This window comes from Lissotriton vulgaris, chromosome 5 (genome assembly GCF_964263255.1).
Source record: "Lissotriton vulgaris chromosome 5, aLisVul1.2, whole genome shotgun sequence".
Lineage (NCBI taxonomy): Eukaryota > Metazoa > Chordata > Amphibia > Caudata > Salamandridae > Lissotriton > Lissotriton vulgaris.
The window spans coordinates 47,399,735-47,423,712 of record NC_141693.1 but is presented as its reverse complement, the minus strand read 5'-3'; the positions used below and the strand labels follow the sequence as shown (position 1 = coordinate 47,423,712).

The following is a 23,978-nucleotide window of genomic DNA, read 5'->3' as shown; positions in this document are numbered from 1 at the left end:
TCAAATTCATCGTACTCATTGAGACTACTTCAGCGTCACATCTGAAGTCTACTCCCTTAGTATCAGGCAAGAGTCAGTATGAACGGCACATGCTATTGTTAGCTAATTTACACCATTATCTGCTGTTTTAACTTTAAAGTTATGTCGCAGGGATTCTGCTCCTACACAGAACTGTGCACAGAGACCCAGGACCTCAGTGAATTGTGGTGTACCAAAAAACCCACCTTAGTGCCTAGAAACCCTAACCAGATAGCATCAGTGTCACATTAGCTCTTCGTCCTATAGCAAAAGAACTAAGTATTAGACAACCCAAAACATGTGACTTAGGTTATACTCAGGAATGGTGGGAAGCAAGAACACTCTTTCGTTATACTCTCGTACCAGTCCACAACAGGAGTAAACAAGCATTGGCATAGCCAATAGGACTCGCCTCTGGGACCTTATTAGTGTTTAGTCATGCAACGGTTGATATTATAACACCAAGGATATTGTGCTGCATAACTAAATACTTATAAGGTCCCAAAAGTGCGACCCATTGGTTATGCCAGAGCTTGTTTCCCGTGTCACGTCATTTCTAGCCTTTATAAAGGGCTGCAAACCTTTGGGAATCTCAAGAGTTCAGAACCTGCCACTGCAAAGGGGCCCTGGGAGGAAGTGCAGAGGAAGGCTTAAGTTTCAGCAGCAGCACCCACAGAAAGGAGGGGCAGGAAGGCAAGGACCCGAAGATGCCAAGGAGCAGCCTCTGTAGCCGTGTGCGCTTGACTTTCGTCTTCCTCTTCCTTCTGGGAGAGACCACTTCTTTCCCCAACTCTTCCCCCCTGCTCATGAACCCAGGGTGGTCAAACCCGAACAGGCTGATGCACCTCTACACCGCCAAAGGCAAAAACAGCTAACCACCTGCAGATCAACCGCGATGGGCACGTGGACGGGGCACCCCTTCAAACCATTTACAGTAAGTGTTCCGACGTGAGCATAGGCGTGCTGCTGTACACAGCGCTTGCTATCTGATTTGGTGGTTTCGTAGCACTGAGGCCTGCTTACATACGCGTGTCGCTGAATGTTTGCCATATTTCTAGATTACGTGGGTGTGCACTGGTACAGGTTAGCACCGACATGCTAGCTACAGGAGACGATCAGTGACCATGTCTACTTTGAACTTGCCAGTGCAAATCTTAAAGTTGTACCGGTGAGTATCTGTGAGTAGATGTGAACTCCAGTGCAGTATTGTCCCGGCGCCAATGGCACCTCGTATAATAAATCGCCTTCGGTTTTTGTAAATCCACTGGTACCATTTAGTAACCTTGGTAGTATGAATAGCTAGGATAGCCCCACTTGGGTTTAAACCTATATGTTTGAGACTGCGCGCTCACTTCTGCGGCTGATAAGTTGCCCCACTGTTACTTTCTAAAGCCCGAATTTGCATTTTGTGTGACTGTGGAACAAGTAGCAGACTTTAGCTATTTCACGTGCACCAGTTGGGCTTAGACCCTTGAAATTCGCGAAGAGGCTAGGCAAGCATAATTTTAGCTGATGGAGAACAGCAGAGGGTGTGTGTAGAACTGATGCCAATATATATTATGTCAACAGCGACGATTGGCGAGCCACAATTTTGGCTCGATATATAACACAGCATGTCTAATGTATTTTAAAGGACTCGTTTTAGCAAACAGCATGGTGCCACTAAAAAGGGGAAAAAAGAGTCTGAAATGGTAGTCGATCGTACGTCATTGTTCTGTAACTTTCTTTCCTGATATGATTGTATATGAATCAAGTATTGGAGTGGCTTTCTTCTATGTGCTTTAAAAAAATCCCGCAGATAAAATAAACGAGGCGCAGGGAAGTTTGGTACCCAGAATCACACATCTTGTGTGATGTGAAGTGGGAAATAGAAGCCAGACCCCTGGTTCCAAGAATGGCTGCAGTGCTACCACAGGAGACACTAAGGGTGCCGAGGCGTTGATTGTGGCAATTATTAAAGGGTGCAGCATGCAGAGGGTGGTGGTACCCGGGCCACTTTATGCAGCAGCGGTGCGCCGGTAATGTGCTTCTTTTTATCAATGCTGATGAAGGGATAGTTAGAAAAAGTTTTGTCCCGGTGCTGACACTGTGCGTAAATGAATACTGTTTTGTTATTCTGCATGAAAGGGGACACGTGACACACATGCGTAGGATTACGTAAAAAAACTGCAGCCTACGCCATTAACTATTTTGTGCACGTGCTTCTGGGTGTTTTATGTATTGAACATGTCTAATTATACCCAAGTTTTCACAGCCTATTTAACGCTCGTCCCATGACGCGAGTCCCTTCCTTTGCTCTCATTATAAAGGCGGATTGTAAATAAACACACCAGAGCTCATTGTATCGACTCCAGAAGGCTAAAAAGCACGGCAGGTCTGCCGGTAGCAGGAGGAGGCGCGCGCGCGCCTCGCGCTGCAGTGAAAGTGGCAGACTAGCAGCAGGGGGAGGGGGCATGGGCGATTTCCTTTGGGGAGCGTGCAACCATATGGCGCCACCATATGGCGCCGCGCGCTCCCGAAAGGAAATCGCCAAGATGGGCACGCGTTGCATTGCAAGCAATGTAACATGTGCACTTCTTTGCTGCAAAAGCTCTGACAATGGCATTAGGTCCCCTCCTATGCAACGCATGCGCGTTGCATAGGACGAGACCTAAAAAGAGGCACGGGAAAGGTTAAAATATTTATTTTAATGACGTGCTCTCAGATGCAGTATCTTGGCTAATATAAGCAGACATATAGTCAGAAATAATATGGTTAGCATTGTTACAATTCCATAAAACACATATGGAGAAATCATATTACAATGATGGTGAAAACGGGTCTTATAGTGCCTAGTATAACACCCTCCCTAGATAGGAACTATGGTTTATAAAATATAGAAGGTCTCTTAGGCTTGTTTGGGGGACCCCATACCTCTAAGATCAGCAGGTGTGAATCACATCAGGATCTGCCAACGCTCTCTGTCTCTCTGGAAAAACCGGCTTCTTCCAAGTGTCTGAAATCATGCTTACAGTGCATTATTAAAGGCGCCAGAAATCACGCTGGCTGCAGCTGCATGTATGTTATGGCTAAAACGTGAGCTGATCAGCCTGAACAACAGCTACCTTGTTATGATAACCTTGGAGGCTTTAGCTCTCAGTGTGCAGACTAGAGTCACAATGTAAATCTAGGGATGCTGAAAACAAGCCATTCTCATGTAATGCATTTCACGCAGCCGAACTTACAACAACAGTTATATGCAGTGTTGTGTGCAAAAGCAGCAAAAGGGTAAAATGGCGTTTAAACTTCTAATAAGCCCATGCTAACCTAGCAGTGTAAGTAAGAAGGCCCAGCCCTCACTACAGTTGCAATTGTCTTCCTTCACATTGAAGGCCGCCGACATTCTCGACACACGTATGATCTTAGGGGTGTGGCTTAATGGCTAAAGCGGCCGACCTCAGAGCCGGGGAACCAGGTTCGAGTCTGGCGTCAGGCTAAAACAGCGCTTTACATGGGCACCATTTGCATTACAGATGTACACATTCATTTTTAGGCATGGGGAATTGCAGGGATTTGCCCAGAATCAGAGGAGGCTTGAGCCTCCGGTCAGGCTCGAACTTGCTTCCTCAGCTCCAATGTTGGCCGCCCTAGTACTTTAAGACAGACTCTGTCCCTGCGTCTAAAGAAAAGAATATATCAGTCTGTAACGCTACTTGTGCTGGTGTAAATCGCTGTGATACCGTAACGTCGGGTTTGCACTATATAAAACTAAAAAGAAATGCAGCCCGTAGAACGACACCTAGAAATACTGTGAAAGGCACCACAAAACCCAGCTCAGTTAGGGGACTTTAAAAATACATTTAATGCAACCATGTATGCCTTTCTGTCCACGCCACCCCCTTTCAAGAAACACTTTCCCCGCCGAAAAATGCCGGCTAAGCAGCATGAAGCCCAAAACCTTTCACTAGTAGCTACCTTAGTATCCTGCAAAGCCCGATTCTGCAGCCACACCCCCACAGCCCTCCCCCTACTCACACGGCCACCTCCAAGCAGGAATAATTAACCAGAGAAAGGAGAGACCCCTCCTACCTTCCAAATGTCATTGCACCCCTGGTGCCCAACTCCCTAAGGCAATCCGTGCATCCGGCTCCACAGGGACCCCTGCCACCTCGGTGCAGCAGGTGCAGGAGCACCAGGGCCCCCATGACCCGACAAGTGCTCCCCTTCTGCACCCCAAAAGTAGGGGGCACCTCTTGCTTGCACCTATACATCTTGCAGCAGTGCTAACACTAAAGATTTACAAACACATTCCTGCCTCTTGTCTAGCAGATCTTATATGGAACAGAGGGTACAATTGTGCTCCTGCTACTCCATTAAAGTCCGGGCCCTCTCGAATGTTGCTCCTGATGCTCTGTCGTCTCACCACAGATTACCCTCTAAACTCCACAGTCTTGTGCTTAGTAGTGAGGGTGAGGAGCAATGAGAAGAGGGGAGGACTGACCCTCCAAGCACGGCAGGCCCCGTGGCTCTGAGCCGACGGGAGATGACCGGCAGGCGCTTACCGCCCTACTTACATTACACGCCGTGCATACCTCTCAGCAGTGCAGGGGTGTGCTGGCCGTTGCGGCACCGGGCAAACCTCCGGTGCGCCGCAAGGGTGTGGGCCAGTTTTGGGCCCCTTGGGCCGTTTTTATTACAGGGCCGTTTTTGCAGCATAGCTGCAAAACCGTCCCTGTAACGAAATCGGCTGAAACCCGGCCCCGGCAAAGAGCTCGTCGCACCCCCAACCTTGTTGGGGGGGGCTGGCCGAGCACTTTGACAGGGCCGGTTTTGGTTCCCAGTCGTGCCCTGGATGTGCTGGGGCCTATTCCGCACCAGGGCAATCATAGTACAAAGTCTGTACTGCCTCCTGGAGCATGACACCCGCACCCCTGCACGTTGCCCCCTAATCTCTGTGTCTTATGCAACCTAGTGTTCAGACCCACACACACACACACACACCATATTCTTTCGGGGAAGCTCCATGCTTAGTGCTTCAGCAATAAAAGCGCTACATCTACCACACATCTACAACATCATTATCCTAGGGCGGCCACTCCTCGATATTCGCTTGTACCACCTAATGCTCTCTGCACCTCTACCCCCGCCCCATTGTGCCATCTCACCCCAGCACCTTATAATATGCCATGGTCACCACTTACTGCATTGTATTCTTTGGTCTCCAATCACAGTGGAGAAGTGTGGCTCAGGGGTTAGAGGCGGCAGACCCGGAAGCTGAGATCGGTCCTGGACCAGGGTTCAATTCCCCGCCTCAGCGGGTCTTGGGCTAAAAATTCCACAGACTCGATAATTCTCGCTCCGGTGCCTTCTCTACTCACTGGTTCACACTCTGCGACTCTGGGCGATAGCTTGCTTAATCTCCACAACGGCCCCTCGCGGCGGGATGCCTGACTTTCACCTTGTGGATACCCTGCTGGGGCTATCACACAGGGGAATATCAGGACGGGTTCCCTAAGCAAGCGCTGGGAAACCCACTGCGGGTAGCTGTGCGCTATATAAGCTCAACTACATTTACAATCGCAGGCAGTAGCCCACCCCTCTCCCCTGCACTGATTCCAGCACTTTCTCTGAACCAGGCAAAAGTTCAGAAATAATCCATCCTCGTCAAGACGCAGTCACTGGTTCCGGCTGATCTTAAGAGCTGTTGGCGCCCCGAGGCTTGCTTCAACTCCTTGTTTTTGGGTGTCAAAATTGCTCCAAATGAGGTAGTGTTAACCTGTAAAATTGCCAACGTTAGGAGTTAATGTTAACACAAAATGTGCTGCATTATGCTGCAGCATTTGCCTTTTCTTTGTGCCTAATTTAGTTAGACCTATCGCATAATTTGGTCCACCCCTAACGCATATGTTCAGTGGCCCTACTCATAGGTAATGTAAATACCAACTCTGGGGCACTCACCATTTTAAATGCTGCAGTCCTGTCACTGCACCACCTGTAATGCACTCCTGAACTGCACCTATGTGTCATTGAAGTGAGCAGTGCTTGTAGACATTAACCCTAAATGAATGTCACAAAATACCCATAATCCAACACAGCTGTTAATTAGCTAAAAAAGGAATTTTCCTCGAGGCACTACACATTTAACATGACGCCTGGCCACAGCATTGCGTCTCGCTTCCTAAGTTTTCAACTATCGCTTCTAAGTTTAGAAAACATAGGACATAAATGAAATGCTAAATTAAATTGTAGATGAGAAACTAATTTCTAGGGATATTTATTTCAATCAATCAATCATATCATTTGTAAAGCGCACTACTCACTCGTGAGTCTCAAGGCGCTGGGGTGGGGAATGCTGCTACTGCTCAAAAAGCCAGGTCTTGAGGAGTTTTCTGAAGGTCAGCAGGTCTTGGGTCTGCCGTAGGTGGGGGGGGGGGGGGGGGGGGGCAGAATGTTACAGGTCTTGGCAGCAAGGTGGGAGAATGATCTGCTGCCGGAGGTCGCTCTTCGGAAGCAGGGGACTGTGGCGAGGGCGAGGTCGGCGGAGCAGAGCTGGCGGGTGGGGGTGTAGAACCTGAGTTTTCTGTTGAGGTACATTGGTACGGTTTTGTGGAGTGCCTTGGGGGCGTGGGTGAGGAGTTTGAAGGTTATCCTCTTGTTGACCGGGAGCTAGTGCAGGTCTCTCAGGTGGGGTGTGATGTGGCCGCGGCGAGGGATGTCGAGGATCAGGCGTGTAGAGGCGTTCTGGATTTGTTGGAGCCGTCTCAGGAGTTTGGCCGAGGCTCCTGCGTAGAGGGCGTTTCCATAGTCCAACCTGCTGCTGATGAGGGCCTGGGTGACCATTCTTCTCGTTTCAGTGGGGATCCACTTGTAGATCCTGCGGAGCATGCGGAGGGTGTTGAAGCAGATGGAAGAGACGGCATTGACCTGTTTAGTCATGGAGAGGGTGGAGTCGAGGATGACCCCTAGGTTGTGTGCGTGGTCGGTGGGTGTTGGAGCGGTTCCCAGTGTGGTCGGCCACCAGGAGTCGTCCTAGGCCGAAGGGGTGGATCCGAGGATGAGGACCTCTGTCTTGTCCGAGTTCAGCCTCATCCAGTTAGCAACAGCCTTCATTCCTTTGTGAAGGTTGGTTTTGGCGGTGTGAGGCTCCTTGGTGAGGGAGAGGATCAGCTGGGTCTCATTGGCGTAGGAGATGATGTTGAGGTCGTGCCGACGGGCAACGTGGGAGAGCATGTAGATGTTGAACAGAGTTGGGCTGAAGGATGAGCCCTGGGGTACGCCATGATCTCGGTGGCTTCGGAGCAGAAGGGGGAAGGCGGACGCTCTGTGTTCTGCCGGAGAGGAAGGAGATGGTCCAGTCCAGGGCCTTCTCTGTGGAGGCGTGTTTGTAGTGTGTGGTGGCAGACGGTGTCGAAGGCGGCTGACAGGTTCTGGAGGATGAGGGCCGCCGTTTCTCCATTGTCCAGCAGGGACTTGATGTCATCAGTGGCGGCGATGAGGGCAGTCTCGGTGCTGTGGTTGTTGTGGAACCCGGACTGGGAAAGGTCCAGGATGTTGTTCTCCTCGAGGTAGCGGGTCAGTTGTTCGTTGACGGTCTTCTTGATGACCTTTGCCGGGAACGGGAGCAGGGAGATGGGCTGGAAGTTCTTGAGGTCCTTGGGGTCCGCCTTGGGTTTCTTCAGTAAGGCGTTGATCTCGGCGTGGTTCCAGCTCTCCGGGAAGGTTTCTGTCTCAAAGGAGGTGTTGATGACTTTCCGGAGATGGGGTGCGATGGCTGTGCTGAGTTTATGAAGATTGGGTGTGGGCATGGGTCTGCCGGTGATCCGGAGTGGATGGTGTTCATGATCTTGATGGTGTGGTCGTCGTTGATGTTGGTCCAGGAGAGCAAGCGGTTGGTGCGGATGGTGGATGTGGGGGTGGAGGTCTCAGTGGTTTATGGGGCAGTCGTGGCATTGAAGCTGTTGTGGATTTCTGCGATCTTGCGGTGGAAGAAGGTGGCCAGCGAGTCGCACAGGTCTTGCAAGGGTGGGACGTCGTTGGTGTTGGAACTGGGGTTGGAGAGTTCCTTTATGATATTGAAGTTCTCTTTGCTGTTGAGTACATTGTTGTCTCGGCGGTCTTTGAAGGAGGCTCTTTTGGCGCATCTGATGAGGTGATGGTGTCTGCGGTGGTGTTCTTCTGGGCTGCGTGGCTGTCCGGTGTTCATTCACGGAGCCAGACCTTTTCCAGCTTTCGGCAGGTTTGCTTGGAGGCCTGGAGGTCTTCAGTGAACCAGCTGGCTTTCTTGTTGGTGTGACTGTTGGAGGGTTTCTTGATCGGTGCGAGGGTGTTGGCGCAGTCGTTGATCTACTGTCTGAGGTTGTGGGTGGCGGTGTCGGGGTCGGTGGGGTCAGCGGGTGGGCTCTGGGCAAAGGTGGTGGTTAGCTGGTCTTTGGTGACTGTGCTCCAGCAGCGGCAAGGAATCTGTTGGGTGCAGTGGTGCATGGTGGGTTTCTTGAAGGTGAAGTGGATGCAGCGATGGTTGTTCCAGTGGAGTTCAGTGGTGTGGTTGAAGGAGACGTGGGGGCTTGTGGAGAAAATGGGGGTCAAGCGTGTGACCGGCAGAGTGGGTGGGTGTTGTGACGAGTTGTCTGAGTCCGAGGTGTGCTAGGTTGTCAATCAGGGTGGTGGAGTTGGTGTTGTTGTTGTTCTCAAGGCAGAAGTTCAGGTCCCCGAGGAAGATGTAGTCCGTGGAGGCGAGGGCGTGTGTGCTGACGAAGTCGGCGATGGCGTCGCTGAACTGTGGTCAGGGTCTGGGGGGTCTGTAGATGAGGGTTCCTCTGAGGGTGGTGTTGGGGTCGGTGTGGATCTGGAAGTGCAGGTGTTCGGCAGGGCTGAGGGTGTTGTCGGTGTTGGTCTTGACTCTGAGAGTGTTCCTGTGGATGATGGCGATACCTCCTCCTGCTCCGTTGGTGCGGTCCCTGTGGGTGATCTTGTAGCCTTCTGGGGACGGCTATGGCTATGTCGGGTGCTGAGGCGGGGTTCAGCCAGGTCTCCATCAGGAAGGCGACATCTGGGGAGGTTGAGTCGAGTGGGTTCCAGAGTTCAACGATGTGTTTGCGGGCGGAGCGGGTGTTGAGAAGGCTGCATCTGAGGTGGTTGGGTTCTTTCCTGGTAGGCAGCATGGTGTGTCGGATGCTTGTGAAGCGGCAGTTCCGCCAGGTGAAAGCTCCGTGGGTGCGCTTCCGGGCGGCCAGGAAGCAGGTGTGTGATCGTCCGGTGTTGAGTGCATGGAGGGTTCTGGAATCATAGCGGTGTCGGGCGTCGTGGCGTTCGCGGAGTCCAGGCACTGGGCGTGGTCAAGGCATGGACGGGCGCAGCCGCTGCGTCGCCTCCATATGAGGAGATGTGGGAGGGAGAAGCAGCTGGGAGGCGGGAGAGGGGCGTAAAATGGGATTGCAGGGGGCGGAGCCACAGGGACGCAGCGCTGGGAAAATGGACGGGTGCCACAGGAAAACTGGGCACAGGAAGGAAAAACAAGTTTAGGCAAGAAAACAAGTACAGGCACAGAGGAATAAAATACGTCTGGGCAAGAAAGCAAGTACAGGCACAGAGGAATAAAAACTAGTCTTGGCAAGAAAGCAAGTACAGGCACAGAGGAATAAAAACAAGTATGTGCAAGAAAGCAAGTTACGCACAGAGGAATAAAAACAAGTCTGGACAAGAAAGCAAGTTAGGAACACAGGAATAAAAACAAGTCTGGGCAAGAAAGCAAGTACAGGCACAGAGGAATAAAAACAAGTCTGGGCAAAAAAGCAAGTACAGGCACAGAGGAATAAAAACAAGTCTGGGCAAGAAAGCAAGTACAGACATAGAGGAATAAAAACAAGTCTGGGCAAGAAAGCAAGTTAGGCACAGGGGAAAAATACAAGATTAGGCAAAATCAATGCAGGCAGAGCCGTGAAGCAGCGTGGGGAGCAACCTGCCTGCGAGCCGGGTCAGAGGTCGCTCTCAATATTTGTCAATATCTTTGTGAATGGGATTGCAGGGGGCGGGCCGCAGGGACGCAGCGGTGGGAAAAATGGGCGGGTGCTGCAGGAAACCGGGCACAGGAAGGAAAAACAAGTTTAGGCAAGAAAACAAGTACAGGCACAGAGGAATAAAAACAAGTCTGGGCAAGAAAGCAAGTACAGGCACAGAGGAATAAAAACTAGTCTGGGCAAGAAAGCAAGTGCAGGCACAGAGGAATAAAAACAAGTCTGTGCAAGGAAGCAAGTTAGGCACAGAGGATTAAAAACAAGTCTGGGCACTAAAGCAAGTACAGGCACAGAGGAATAAAAACAAGTCTGGGCAAGAAAGCAAGTACAGGCACAGAGGAATAAATACAAGTCTGGGCAAGAAAGCAAGTACAGACACAGAGGAATAAATACAAGTCTGGGCAAGAAAGCAAGTACAGACACAGAGGAATAAAAACAAGTCTGGGCAAGAAAGCAAGTTAGGCACAGGGGAAAAATACAAGATTAGGCAAAATCAATGCAGGCAGAGCTGTGCAGCAGCGTGGGGAGCGACCTGCCTGCGAGAAGGGTCAGAGGTCGCTGTCTATATTTGTCAATATCTTTGCCTCTTATGCAGTTTCTATAGTTCCACTATGTCTGCTGGTTTATATGTTGTGACTCTGATCTCAAAAACAAATTCAGAAGCAGGGCTTAGACATGGCATATAATTACAATTGGGCTTAAGTTCTGGGAAAGTAGGATTTAGAACAGGAGAACCGATATGTCAACCTAAAAAAAATGAAGAACAATACTCGTACAGCATTACTGGCCTCCTTCTGCCTCCACTCCACCCCACTCCACTCCTTTCCTGCCTTTCATAGATACAATCTTTTAGTCCTCTTTTCTCTCTCATTCTTCTTCATTACATCCAGGCTCTAACACATTATGTCCTTCCTTTTCATCAGATATTACTTGCTTACAATTGCTTCATACCTCGCTCCTTCTCTTCCTTCTCTTCCTTCACTCCTTTCACTTTTCCTTACCTCCTTCCCTTCTCTTCATTACTTACATCACCTCAACCCCACTCTTCTTCTCCTCATACTCCCTGTCCTTCTTATTTACCAATTCCTTCTTTTGTCTCCTTTCATTTTCTTCCTTCGCTAAACTTCTTCATATACAAACTACCTATCCCTCTCATTCTTACTTTCTATGTATTTTATACAGCTCTCACCCCATCTATTAACCATACCACATATTTACAACACACAAATACACTACATACCACAGAATTCCACCTCACACAATTCAACAACTAATAATTCCATTCAAACCACATAATTCCACTTCAAACAACATACATCCAGTCCACTCCAAACACCTAAACATAAATAAAAAAACAAAATCATTTACAACACCAAAAATTCAAACTTCCACAATTGCAATTGCTTGTTTGGCGATGGCCGCTATCGAAACCTTAGTGTGTGAGTGAGACTGCAACTCCCAAGGAGGCGTGAGATCCAAATCTCCTACATATGGCAGACATCCGGCCCTCGGTATGTGAGACCACAACCCAAAAGCATTGCGCGAGGTCCATATCTATCGAGGATGTCGGCCAAGGAGCCCTATACATGTGAGTGAGACCTCAGCTCCCACGGGTGGTGTGAGATCCACATCTCTTACATATGTCAGACAACCAGCCCTGTGTGTTTGTGTATGTGAGTAAGACCTCAACTGCCAGGAGTGGTATAATATCCACATCTACTACATACATCAACGAGTCAACCCTGGTTTTGCTATGTGAGTGAGACTCCAACCCATATCTCTCGACGGTGCCGGTAATCGAACCCTGTGTGTGTGAGTGAGACTGCAACTCCCCGGGGGAGGGAGGCGTGGTGAGAAACATTTACTGCACATCCAAAATGCAACCCTGGATGGGTGAGACCCAGGTCCATATCTATTCAGAATGTCGGCCATCTAGTTCTGTGTAAGAGAAGACCTCAGCTCCCACGGGAGGTCTGAGTTCCATACCTCCTACATATGTTAGACACCCAGCCCTGGGTATGTGACACCCCCAGCCCTCAGGGGTGGTGCGAGCTCCACATATCCTGAGGGTGCCATACACCCTGACTCTGGTATGTGAGTGATACACCTACCCCCAGTGACGGCAATAGATACAAGTCTACCACGTATGTGAAACATCCAGCCCCAGGTATGTGAGGATTCATTCCCCAGGGATGACGCACGGCCTATAGATAACGAGGATGTCAGCTATCGAACCCAGTGTATGGATTGAGATCCACATCTCATACACGTGCCAGACATCCAGCCCTGGGTACGTGAGTGCACCCACCCCGAGAGATGTCAAGAGATCCACATCTGCTACATGTGTCAGCCACCCTGCCCTGAGTATGTGAGTGCACCCACCCCGAGAGATGTCAAGAGATCCACATCTGCTACATGTGTCAGACACCTAGCCCTGGGTACGTGAGTGCACCCACTCCCAGAGATGTCATGAGATCCATATCTCCTACATATGTCAGACACCCTGCACTGGGTACGTGAGGGACACTTCTACCGACAGAGATGGCGTGAGATCCACATCTCCTACATATGTCAGACACCCAGCCCTGGGTACGTTAGTGTCACTTCTACCGGCAGAGATGTAGTGAGATCCACAGCTCCTAAATATGTCACACATCCAATACTGGGTTTGCGAGACCACAACCTCCAGGGATGACGCGAGGTCCATAGCTCCTGGAGATGTCGGCCATCGAACCTTGTGTAATGTGAGTGAGACCCCATACCCGAGGGAGTGTGTGAGGTCCATATCTCACAGGGATGTCGCTCATCGAGCCATGTGTGTGAGAGTGAGACATACATGCCAGGGTGGTGCAGAGGGATAGATGCAAAAAGGCTAGTCCGGGAGTCATCAGAGCCGGATCATTGAATTTTTGAATGTTTTAATCAGTTTGAGATTAATAACCGGCCATTAATCTTGGCGTAACTAATCCTCTATATGATATTTTGTTTTTTCAATAATGTCTGACCATCTTGTTTCGGGAAAATCTAACAGATAACTCTGAGATTCCTTTTTTTTCTTCTGTTCCCAAGTACAGACCGCCGTACCCCACATCCCTTACCTACCCCTACATTTCCGCATACCTCTCATCCTGGTGCTATTCCTAAGGGGCAACCTATTGCGAATTGTCTCTTAGCCTCGTCATCTGCCCCCCCAAACCGTACTTTGGAACCCACTTTTCATTGTTTCTACACCCCACACCCCAGTAAATGGATAATGCTATCACCTTAAGCAGAGAGATGGTGGTTCTTACTGAAAGCCCAGAGGTCGCGGTGTCTCACCCTGCTCCCTCGTGTCATCCTGCTCCCTAGGATCTCACCCTCCACTCCCACCTCCCCAGTGATGGGGAACCAGAATCCTCCCTGGTGACGGTCATCTTAGCCTTCTTCCCTCCTTCCACTAGCGATAGTCTCACCCTTCCTCTAGCGTGTGGGCTCCTCTCCAGCTGTTACGGGGTCGCCATCTTCCCCAGTGATTGGGGTCTCACCCTCATTGCCATTAGTTAATGTATCTTCCTCCTCCCCAATCCTATCCTCATTACCAATAGTTGTGATGGTATTCCTACACAGAGTAGGGAAGAAGCTACAGCGCCTTGAAGACGGGGTTCAACGATGCGCTTCTGGGTATCCGCGTCCTCAGACATTTCGATCCCACTTTGCTGCGGGCAATACGTCAAGCGATAGCTCGGTGGGTTGTAGCTCCTTCCGCTCACTCCTCAGGGTATCTCGAGGGAGACGGGATAAAAATCCTGGCAGGGCTGTTGCACCCGGAAAGAAATAAAATATACATCTGTTGCCACCAAGCGCAATTCCTGTTGTTTCTTAGCACCGCCATCAAACAGCGCTTGGATGTCCAGGACTATAGCGCCAACTAAGAAGGCGAGGCTTTCATCATTTCCACGGTCATAAAATTGATGTAATTGTTGTGAGTGAGGATTTCAAGGCTTCAGCCCTGAGGCAAGATTGGATGTGGGGAGCAAAGGAATTCTGATATTAAAGGCACAAACTGTGGGTGTCTTCAGCTGACTTTAATACAGTTACGTATTTCATGTATTTTTTCCAAGTGCTGCGTGCTGTGTTTCGACTCCTCTCTAAGCGCTCTGGGAGGAATAGAGAAGCCAGTAATGGTGACGGACAATTGTAAACGTCTACAATCCAGTGCTTTATGTTTAGACGGTTTTGTACAGTGCTGTGCACTGCAGCTTCAGGGCGCTCGACTGGACACGAGAGTATGTGCTGAACAATAAGGATTGATATGGGGACTGACCCCCTAGGCAGGCGTGTCTACATCACTCTCTCATTGTGTGACGTGATTATGCGAAAACCAGTGCGCACGGCCAGTTTTCACCAGTCCCTCGAGCCTAAGACAGCCCAGTGGGTTCAGCCGGAGATGTAGTTATCGGCGTTCCACTTCCAGAGGCCCCAGACCCCATCTCGAGACCCCTCTCCAATCTGCATTTGATTCTTGAACCTCCGCGTGTCCCCGCACTGCTGCAGGCACCTGTAAGACACATATTTGAAAAGAAGCGCTTTGGCCAGGGACTGCCAGAGGACCCCCACCCTTCCGTTAACCAACATTATTAACCAGGACATGAGAGGGTTTTTTTTGGAGGGGGGGTCGTACAATAACCCCCGGCCGTATTTATTAAAAACATACAAATAAGTCAAAAATTGAAATAAACAATATTTACACAATTACGCAGAAAACGTTCCATGACATTCTATTACAATTGATATATACAGATATCAGATGGCTAACCTTTACATACTTCTAGTACAAGGTATTTCCTATCCGAATCTAACGTAACAGACACATTATACAATATTTGTTTTCTGCGTATCCTATTTGGGCCTACGGCAAGGTCACTAACTGGTGTCAGATCCTTATCACTTAAACCACGCCCTGCTGTCGGAGCACACATGTGCAGAGAGCCCGTTTACTGTGGGGGTACACCCCCTCCCCGGTTACCCCGTACGCCCTATTAACCACGCCCTCCTGTGGGAGTGCGCATACGCAGAGGGCTCGTTTACCGTGGGGGTACACCCCCTCCCCGGTTACCCCTGTATGCTCTATTAACCACACCCTTCCGTCGAAGTGCGCATGCGCAGAGCTGAGGGCTCGATCCTCCACGGACCTATGAATCGATGTATTTTTCCATTGTGATGAGTATATGTACCCTATATTGAGGAGTTCAAAGTTCATCAGAGCCATTTCCTCACCCAGCTAGAGAGAAAACAAGCATCAATCTCTTGCCTTTATGGGGCCATGTGTTTAACCACTTGCCTGCGGGGCTCATTCCCCTGCCGTGCTGGGGGGAGGAGGGGCGCGCACAGCTTCCCGGTGCTCATGATGAGCTCAGCTCGTCATGAGCCACGGTTCTCGTGTGCTCATGACGAGCTGAGCTCGTCATGACCACGCCCGTTCCTTAGAACGCCCAGCACAGCAGGGGAATTAGCCCCGCGTGTGAGCGTTCTAACGGTCATGACGAGCTCCGCTCGTCATGAGCACACGAGAACCGTGGCTCATGGGAAGGGTTAAACACATGGCCCCCTAAAGGTAAGAAAGTGCTTCAAACAGACGTGAAGCAGGGAACCCAGTCCGATCGCAAGCCAAAGGGCGGCAACCAAAAAAACCCTCATTTTCAATAGTAGGCCACCATTTAGCATAAACGGTGACTCCGGAAAATGGAAATGAGGGGCAAGGCTTTCTGCCCTGCAACACATGCGAGACCTAAAAATAGAATTTCAAATTACCACCAACTTGAAGTTGGTGGTTATTTGCGATTCCTTAAAGTTATATTGCAATTTGTGATGGCTACTAGAATAGCATTTAGGGAATCGCAAATTGCGATCCTTTAAATGCGTGCGCAAAATAGGGAATTGCAAATTTTGCGATTCCTGATTTTGCAAGTGGGTTTTTTCTTCCCTACTTTGCACACTATGATATTCAGATCGTAAATGATGAAATTGTGCAAATTTCACCATTTGCAATTGCAATTTTGCTTGATACATATTACCCAAAAACATTAAAGATAAACTGATGCGAGCAAACACCCAAGTGAAGAAACCAAAGCACTCTATCCAGAGCATTTGTCCCTTCCCCCCATTAAAGGGCATCATTGATGCGGAAATTATACCTCGTGCGCGAATACAATTGAAGGCGACAAATTTGAATATAGCTGAAGAATTACCACACATGAAGAGTTAACCAACTGCATCACGCCTAATGTAATCTATTGCGTTTGTGGTAATTCATGGTCTGGGAGGTAATTAATTGCAGAGACGAATTACTCCCCTTTAGGAGATACAAATGTCAAAAATGTAACATGAATGGGCTTGTTGAGCATCTCCGCCCACACGTTGGATTCCGCAGAATCTCGCTGAGTTTTTGGGCCGCTCTGCAGAATTCCGGTTAGTAGAACTCCATGAGCTACCCCAGGCCTATTTTTGAGTATCAATATTTCATTGTGTGTGTTATTTATGTCATCTATTGCTCTTTTCTTATTTTAATCATAATATTGTAAAAAATATGTTTCTAGGTGCAATTTTATGCATGCATCATGTAAGTTGATTTTGCGCACATACACAATTTTCATTCACAGTACCTGAGATGGTGCACACTGTTTAGGTCTTGTAATGTTCAAAATGCAGATTCATTTGTTCTGTTTAACCCTGCCTGTCAAATGTTCATTGTGGTGGGAAGTTTTCAATCTCATCATTTTTAACATCATACTGCAATGTTTGTGAATAGCTTGAGTTCGGGAATTACACTCAAACATTGTTGTCGTAATATTCAAGTGTGAAATAACTCTTGGAATTTTACCTATGAAATTGTGAATAATTGAGTATAAAATCTGCACAAGTAACACATTTGTTGTCCCTATTTCAGACACTCTCCAGAAGGACAAAGGTATGTGATATTGCATTGAACGAAGAGTGGGGGAGAACTATATTTTGCTCTATAGAGAGACTATTAGCTAGACTATGTCTCCTATATACAACAACAGAAGTCCTCTATCCAGTGAGTAAGGCAATGCCTACTCTACACAGCAACACAAAACAAAAAAAGGCTCTTTGACGCCAGTTTGAAAATCTTCAGAAATGCCCGCTTTGAAATTCATAACCTATTGTTGTCTGTCAGAGCAGACATATCAAAAGAAATAATGTGAAAATGACAGTAGGGTTTATAAAAATAGCTGTAAGGTTTATAAATTCTGCACATATTGTTTATTACATATCTTAGAAACCTTTTTATAATCTGCATTGAAATTGAATTTAGTTCTATTTTACAGACTTCTAACCATTATAGTGCAAGGCAACTGATATGATGTACTTCAAAATACCATGCCAATGATTGAGGGATTTTAGAAAGGTATAATTAATGTAAACATGATGGGTTTGTTTGAAAAGTGTAAAATATATATGCTTTATCAACAGAAATATTTTATGAATATCACATTTCAGACATTTTGTTTTGCAAAAAGTAATTTGAATATTTAAAAATCCTCCCAGAAAGCCAATACTACCCTTTCTGGGTTTTCCTTTATCTGTCTAATTTCAATGATAGGCAATGTAGAAATCAATTGCACATCCTCAAAACAAGATTATAATATTCTTCTCTATATATTCTCCGATAGGTGATTTAATTAAAGCAGTGAAAGGTAAGTGTATAAATTGAGCAAGAATTGATGGATCTTATAAAAGAAAATTCTAGTGAACTCATATTAATTTGTTTTTGTGCACACAGACCTTCTCCCAAAAGAAAAAGGTCTTTCTCTCAATATAGCAATTATGATCTCTTTAAGTAGTATTTTGCTGTATCTTTAATAGAAAAACATCGATTCCAGTTCATTTTTCAAGCTTGGGAGCAGTTTCTGTGGCATCATAATCAGGAACCTTAGTGGCTTCTTGCCTAAAGCTCTACAATTTGGAAATCCTTCTATGCCTAGATGCCACGCCCGTTGCCTGAAGTATATTTTTAGAGAGTTATGGCCCCTGGCTATGTCCAATCATTAAAAATGTGAACTATTGGTACGTTCTTTCCCAAATATCTGTAGAGAAAACGGACCGTATTCGGGGTTTTAAAGCACACAATACTTTTTGGTCATTGTTGATGTACTTATATTTGAAGTAATACATGGATTTTTTAAGGTACATTTCAGAGCTCACTCAGTCAACTTTCCAGGCTCCACCCTGAATTATGCAGCACGCCACGGCCCTACAGACAGTGGATTTTTGCCTTAAGAAAGGCTCAGGCCTGTGTGCCTACAAAGGCAAAACATGTAGACCGCCGTTCCTATGTTAGAACTATGAATGTAAAATGTCCAAATAAACAACTGTAAGAATAGAAACTTCACCACAATTCGCAGAAACTAATTTCTTGTGAACTTCAAAGCACAATGTGGTCATTGTTAAAAGTGTCTACAATTATAGTACAGACTACCCTATATCTTTTTCTTTATAATGTACTGTTTTTTGTTTGCTGTTCATCCCATATATTGAGAAACAGGGAGTGGCCCCACTATCCAAGAGACAGGGTACCACAGGTAATAATCAAAGCAAGCTCTCTTGGACAAGATTAAATAAATATTTTTCTTGAATTTCACTCAACAATATTCCTACTACCAACTATAAAGACATTTCAGTACCTCACATTGATCACAAACATGGACCCAGAAAACAATTGTAAAAACACACAGATAGAATCTATAACTATTATTGCAAAAACAATGTATTTTTTTATTATCAATAGTTCATCATAGAATAAAATTCTCTTTGATCAAAAACAAATTCAAATCACATAAATCCAATTTATACAACAAATAAAAACCGTAACAATGTTAAAATATATGCGAGACAAATGGCATGTGAAACATTAAAAACATCATAGGGTGGTTATCTCAACAAGAATCAATTGAAAGTCTAGAGGTCCACTGTTCAGTAATTAGGTAGGACCAGGAAAGTTCCTTGGATATAACTCTCAACACACAAAGCGTTGACGCATTTCGGTGTTAACAAAACAGTTTATACAACCACCTTCATCAGGACACGGTTAATAAGTAGTCTCGTAACTATATATTGTTACATCAATCATAGTTATATCTGATCAAAAACCAACTTTCAACCTATGCAGACTCTCTTTACAATGCGTGGTCTCTAAGCAACAAGAACAAGCATTTGTCAAAGTGTTCTCACAATTGTTTATAAGGGTCCATAAATGGTCAAACAATACACCACTCATACATTCATTAACTAGAGAAAAATCACATTCATTCTATCGTATTACACTATATTACATATTTTAAAATTAAGAGATGTAGTAACTTGACTCATTATTCACTGTATATTTGGTGTCATATGATTGCCTGTTGTCCATCCTGCCATGGATTTATCTTCCTAGACTACCACATGTATAGGTTTATTTCTAAAGAATATATTACCTTACACCCACCTTAGGGTGGTGTGTCCTATCGCTATGTAATTGTGAAACAGCAAGATTAAAATTTCTTTCAGCACTGGGTATTTGAAATCCTGTAAGAATGAAACTACTGATTAATTTGAAAATTAGTAATCCAAAGGCTTAGATTTCCTAATTTTTTGCAAAAGAATAGTTTAGCAAAACCTACCCCGCGTGGAGTTGGTCAATCCAAAGACCGAATGTTCCTCAAGTCTTTACTGAAGTCGGATGAATTATACATCACAGGCGGGGCGGTACTACTTCCCTGTATTGTTTGTGGGATCCTTAATGGGGATATAAACATGGGAAATATATACATATATATCCCTTCGATATTTTATAAACCACTGTTCTCCCACAAATATTTCTGGGCTATATATTGTAACATACCTACCTTTGACTAATAGGTTTTATCCCTCAACCGAGGCAATATTATTGGTAGTCTTCGGTATTTTTCTTGCATGCCGGGCTACTGTTCTATTCGGTCACCATTTAAATGTTCCTTTTGTTCCAATCTGAAATAATATTAAATAGCCACTGAGCGGAATATAATGCAAAAACATATGTATTAAGCACATGTCAACTCAAATATATAGCCTACAGGTTTGTCAATCTATTTAGGGGGTAGTAGGTATTAATTAACACTCCTCAACTCCCCAGGCATGTATAATATAGTAAACAAATTCCTTTAGTTACTACCCCTAATGTTTATATGGGTATATTTGCTGTGTCCTAATGGAGTCCTATTAGTCGCTTTTCCCTGCTATTGGTAAAAATTATAAATCTAAAAAGTTATTTTGCAAAAAATGAGGAAATCTAAGCCTGTGCATTACCAATTTTCAAATTAATCAGTAGATTTATTCTTACAGGATTTCAAATTCCCAGTGCTGAAAGACATTTTAATCTCGATGTATCACAATTACATAGCGATAGGAAACACCACGCTAAGGTGGGTGTAAAGAAATAAGGGCCAGATGTAGGTGTCCAAATACCGGTCGGAAACGGCCGAAAATACCGATCTTCGGCCGTTTCCGACCGGTATTTGGACATTGGTATGTAGGGGTTTGAAAAACCTACAGATTCGGTAATTTTACCGAATCGGTACAATTACAGAATCGGTAAATTTACCGAATCGGTAATTACCGAATCTTGCCGATTCGGTATTTTTACCGAATTTTTTACCTACATAGCAATTACCGAATAGTAAATACTGATTCGGTAAAATTCGGTATTTACCATTTGGTAATTTGCTATTACCTACATCTGGGCCAAAATTCTTTAGAATTAAACCTATACATGTGGTAGTCTAGGAAGCCAAATCCTTGGCAGGATGGACGATATGCCATTGTATGATACCAAATATACCCGTGAAAAATGAGTCAAGTTACTACATCTCTTAATTTTAAAAGATGAAATATAGTGTAGTACGATAGAATGAATGTGATTTTTCTTTAGTAAATAAATGTATGAGTGTTGTATTGTTTGACCATTTATGGACCCTTATAACCAATTATGAGAAGACTCTGACAAATGCTTGTTCTTATTGCTTAGAGACCACACATTATAAAGAGAGTCTGCACAGGTTTATAGTTTGTTTTTGATCAGACATAACTATGATTGATATAACAATATATGGTAATGATTTTTACAATTTTGTGTTTTTAAATAGGTGCAATAAAACTGTGTCAGCAATAGGGGAGACTACTCATTAATCGTGTACTGATGAAGGTGGTCGTATAAACTGTTTTGTTACCACCGAAACGTGTCGATGCTGCGTGTGTTGAGAGTTACATCCAAGAAACGTTTGTGGTCCTACCTAATTACTGAACAGTGGACCTCTATACATTCAATTGATTCTTGTTATGATAACCACTCTATGATGTTTTTAATGTTTCACATGTCATTTGTCTCTCATAGATTTTAACATTGTTACGGTTTTTATTTGTTGTATAAATTGGGTTTATGTGATTTGATGTTGCTTTTGTTCAAAGAGAATTTTATTGTATGATGAACTATTGATAAAAAAAAATGAAAAGGCGTTTTTGCAATATTAGTTATAGATTCTATCTGTGTTATTGTACAATTGTTTTCTGGGTTCATGTTTGTGATCAATGTGAGTTACTGAAGTGTCTTTATGGTTGGCAGTAGGAATATTGTAAAGTGAAATTCGAGAAAAATATTTCTTCAATCTTGTCAAAGAGAGCTTGCTTTGATTATTGCTGTTCATCCCAAACAAAAGGGGTTCTGTCTTGGATGGGTGAAGGAAAATCAGGTCCAACAATATCAGGACAGAGGACATCTTCTGGGGTCAGGAGAGCATTGTCTACTATGTATAAAGTAGTGGTTTCCTTACTGTGAGTGAGCTGATGCCACACTGGTAGTCATGCGTGTGTAAATGACTTCATTTACATGTAAAATGCATTCACCAATGGTGACCATGCAGGAGTACAGTAATTTCCTTATTTTTATTATCATTCAAGATAGTCTAATGTTGCACATGATTTAATGCTATGACATTGGTAGGGAATGGCTGTTTAAGGATTTGAGTTCATGCTTTTGTGAATATTTATAAATATTTGTATGGCCCATTCATACTATGGAAATGGTCAGAGATTTACTTCTTTTTCAGTGTGTGAGAGCTTCCCTTTGGAAAGTGGGAATGGTCCTGAAACTCTGGCAAAAATGGGGTTGTGTACAGGAACGGGTTTCCCCAAGAGCAAATATATTTTTCTGGTGGAGGAAAAAGGCAACAGCAAATACAGGTTCTTCATTATAAAAAAGACCAGTTGTTGGGTAAATACTTTTTTAATGTAACTAGTACCTTCATTTACCTTTATTCTTTTCTTCCTCTGGTGACAGGTAACATCTAAACCCAATGTCAGTTGAGCTCTGAAAATTATCTTATCTGCTTGTGGGAAGAGCTAACAGAAGAATCATAGACCTTGATTCTCAAAAATGCAAGAGGTAGCAGAATCTTGCCCTTTGACTTCAGTAACATCATAGGAAATATGACCTTTGTCCACAGTCATCCCAGAAAATGACTTCACATGAACTTTGACCGCATGCCATCACAAAAATTGACAGAAATATTAAGAACTGCATAATAATAGCCAGATTAGTAGTTGTTAAGACACAATGCCTTTTTCGAGCCTCCTACATTTTAACTAGGTTACCACCATGATATTCCAGAGACTCAGTAATCACTTGCTCAGATACAGCCACTCTATGCCTGAAACAGGTATTTACAGTTACAGCCTAAAATACCTAGACACAGCCATATTATGTCCAGCCTTTTATTGCTCACTGGTTCTTGCCAATATTTTATTGTAATTCAGGTGCTACTCCTTCATCCAATGTTCAGTAAAACCTACGCTCCAGCCTTCATTGCTCAAGTCCAACATCCAGAGCCTGTTACATCCTCCCCATCCTTTCTGAAGTTGGGAAGCAAACAGTCCACCATGGAGATATATATATATATATAAGGAACAAACATGTAACAAATAGAGTACTGGAGACCATCACAGCCTGATTCACAAAAGTAAAGTTAGACCAACATTTTAACTTTATTACTTTTCGGTATCAACAAAGGTAAGTTACTACTAGTAACATTACTACAAGTAAACTTACTAGTAGTAACTTTTCAACTAGTAACTAGGACTAAAGTTACTAGTAGTAACTTACATTTGTGAATACCGAAAAGTAGAAAAGTTAGACCTATGGTCTTAGTTAGACTATTGGTCTAACTTTAACTTTGTGAATCTGGCCTTAGACTCCCGTCTAAACTTAGACTGCAGGTGTAAATTTAAACTTGAGGTGTAAAGTTAGACTTTAGATCTAAACTTATACTTGTGTATCGAGCCCTAAGTAGGTAACAATTTAGAGCAGCTCCATTTCTTGATAAGTTTTTAAAGCAAACACAAGGAAAAAGCCCAAAACCAGTCCTAGGATGCTTGTTTCCAGTCCAGGGAGGACTGCGTCTGGCAGTTCGGGCTGGACTGTACCCACTGGGTGCAGAGTCAAGACTGATTTGCATATGGCTGGGTCCAAACTGGGATGGCATGGTGAGCAAAAAAACGATGGATTTAGGCCCAGATCTCTGCACTGGGGTGAATGTATGACATTGTTCTGCATTCTGTCTATCAATTGTTTTTTTTGCATTTGTCATCCGAGTGGGACGGGTATGCCCAGACGTAGGTCCTGTGTTCTCATTGCCACTGGATTCAAGCTATCTCCATGCCACTGGAGTCAAGCTATCCTGGCTGATGAAGGTTGAAAGCCCAAAACGGTCCTAGAATGCTTGTTTCTAGTCCAGGGAGGAATGCAAAAACAACAATTGGTGGACAGAATGCAGAACAATGTCATACATTCACCCCAGTACAGAGATCTGGGCCTAAATCCATCGTTTTTTTGCACTCCACACCACCCCAGGCCAGACATGGCTATATGCAAATCAGCCTCGACCCTGTGCCTCATGG

General features: G+C 45.3%; 1 protein-coding gene across 5 annotated transcripts in view; it reads left to right on the top strand.

The window, feature by feature from the left end:
* Positions 1–23,978, top strand: part of LOC147710105 (butyrophilin subfamily 2 member A1-like) — a 440,009-nt gene that overhangs the window by 388,817 nt on the left and 27,214 nt on the right. For all 5 annotated transcript variants that reach the window (XM_086920804.1, XM_086920805.1, XM_086920803.1 and 2 more), the window contains 2 exons: positions 16,936–16,956; positions 17,684–17,707. In XM_086920804.1, coding sequence (XP_086776930.1) covers positions 16,936–16,956; positions 17,684–17,707 — 45 coding nt within the window. The remainder of the gene's footprint in view (positions 1–16,935; positions 16,957–17,683; positions 17,708–23,978) is intronic.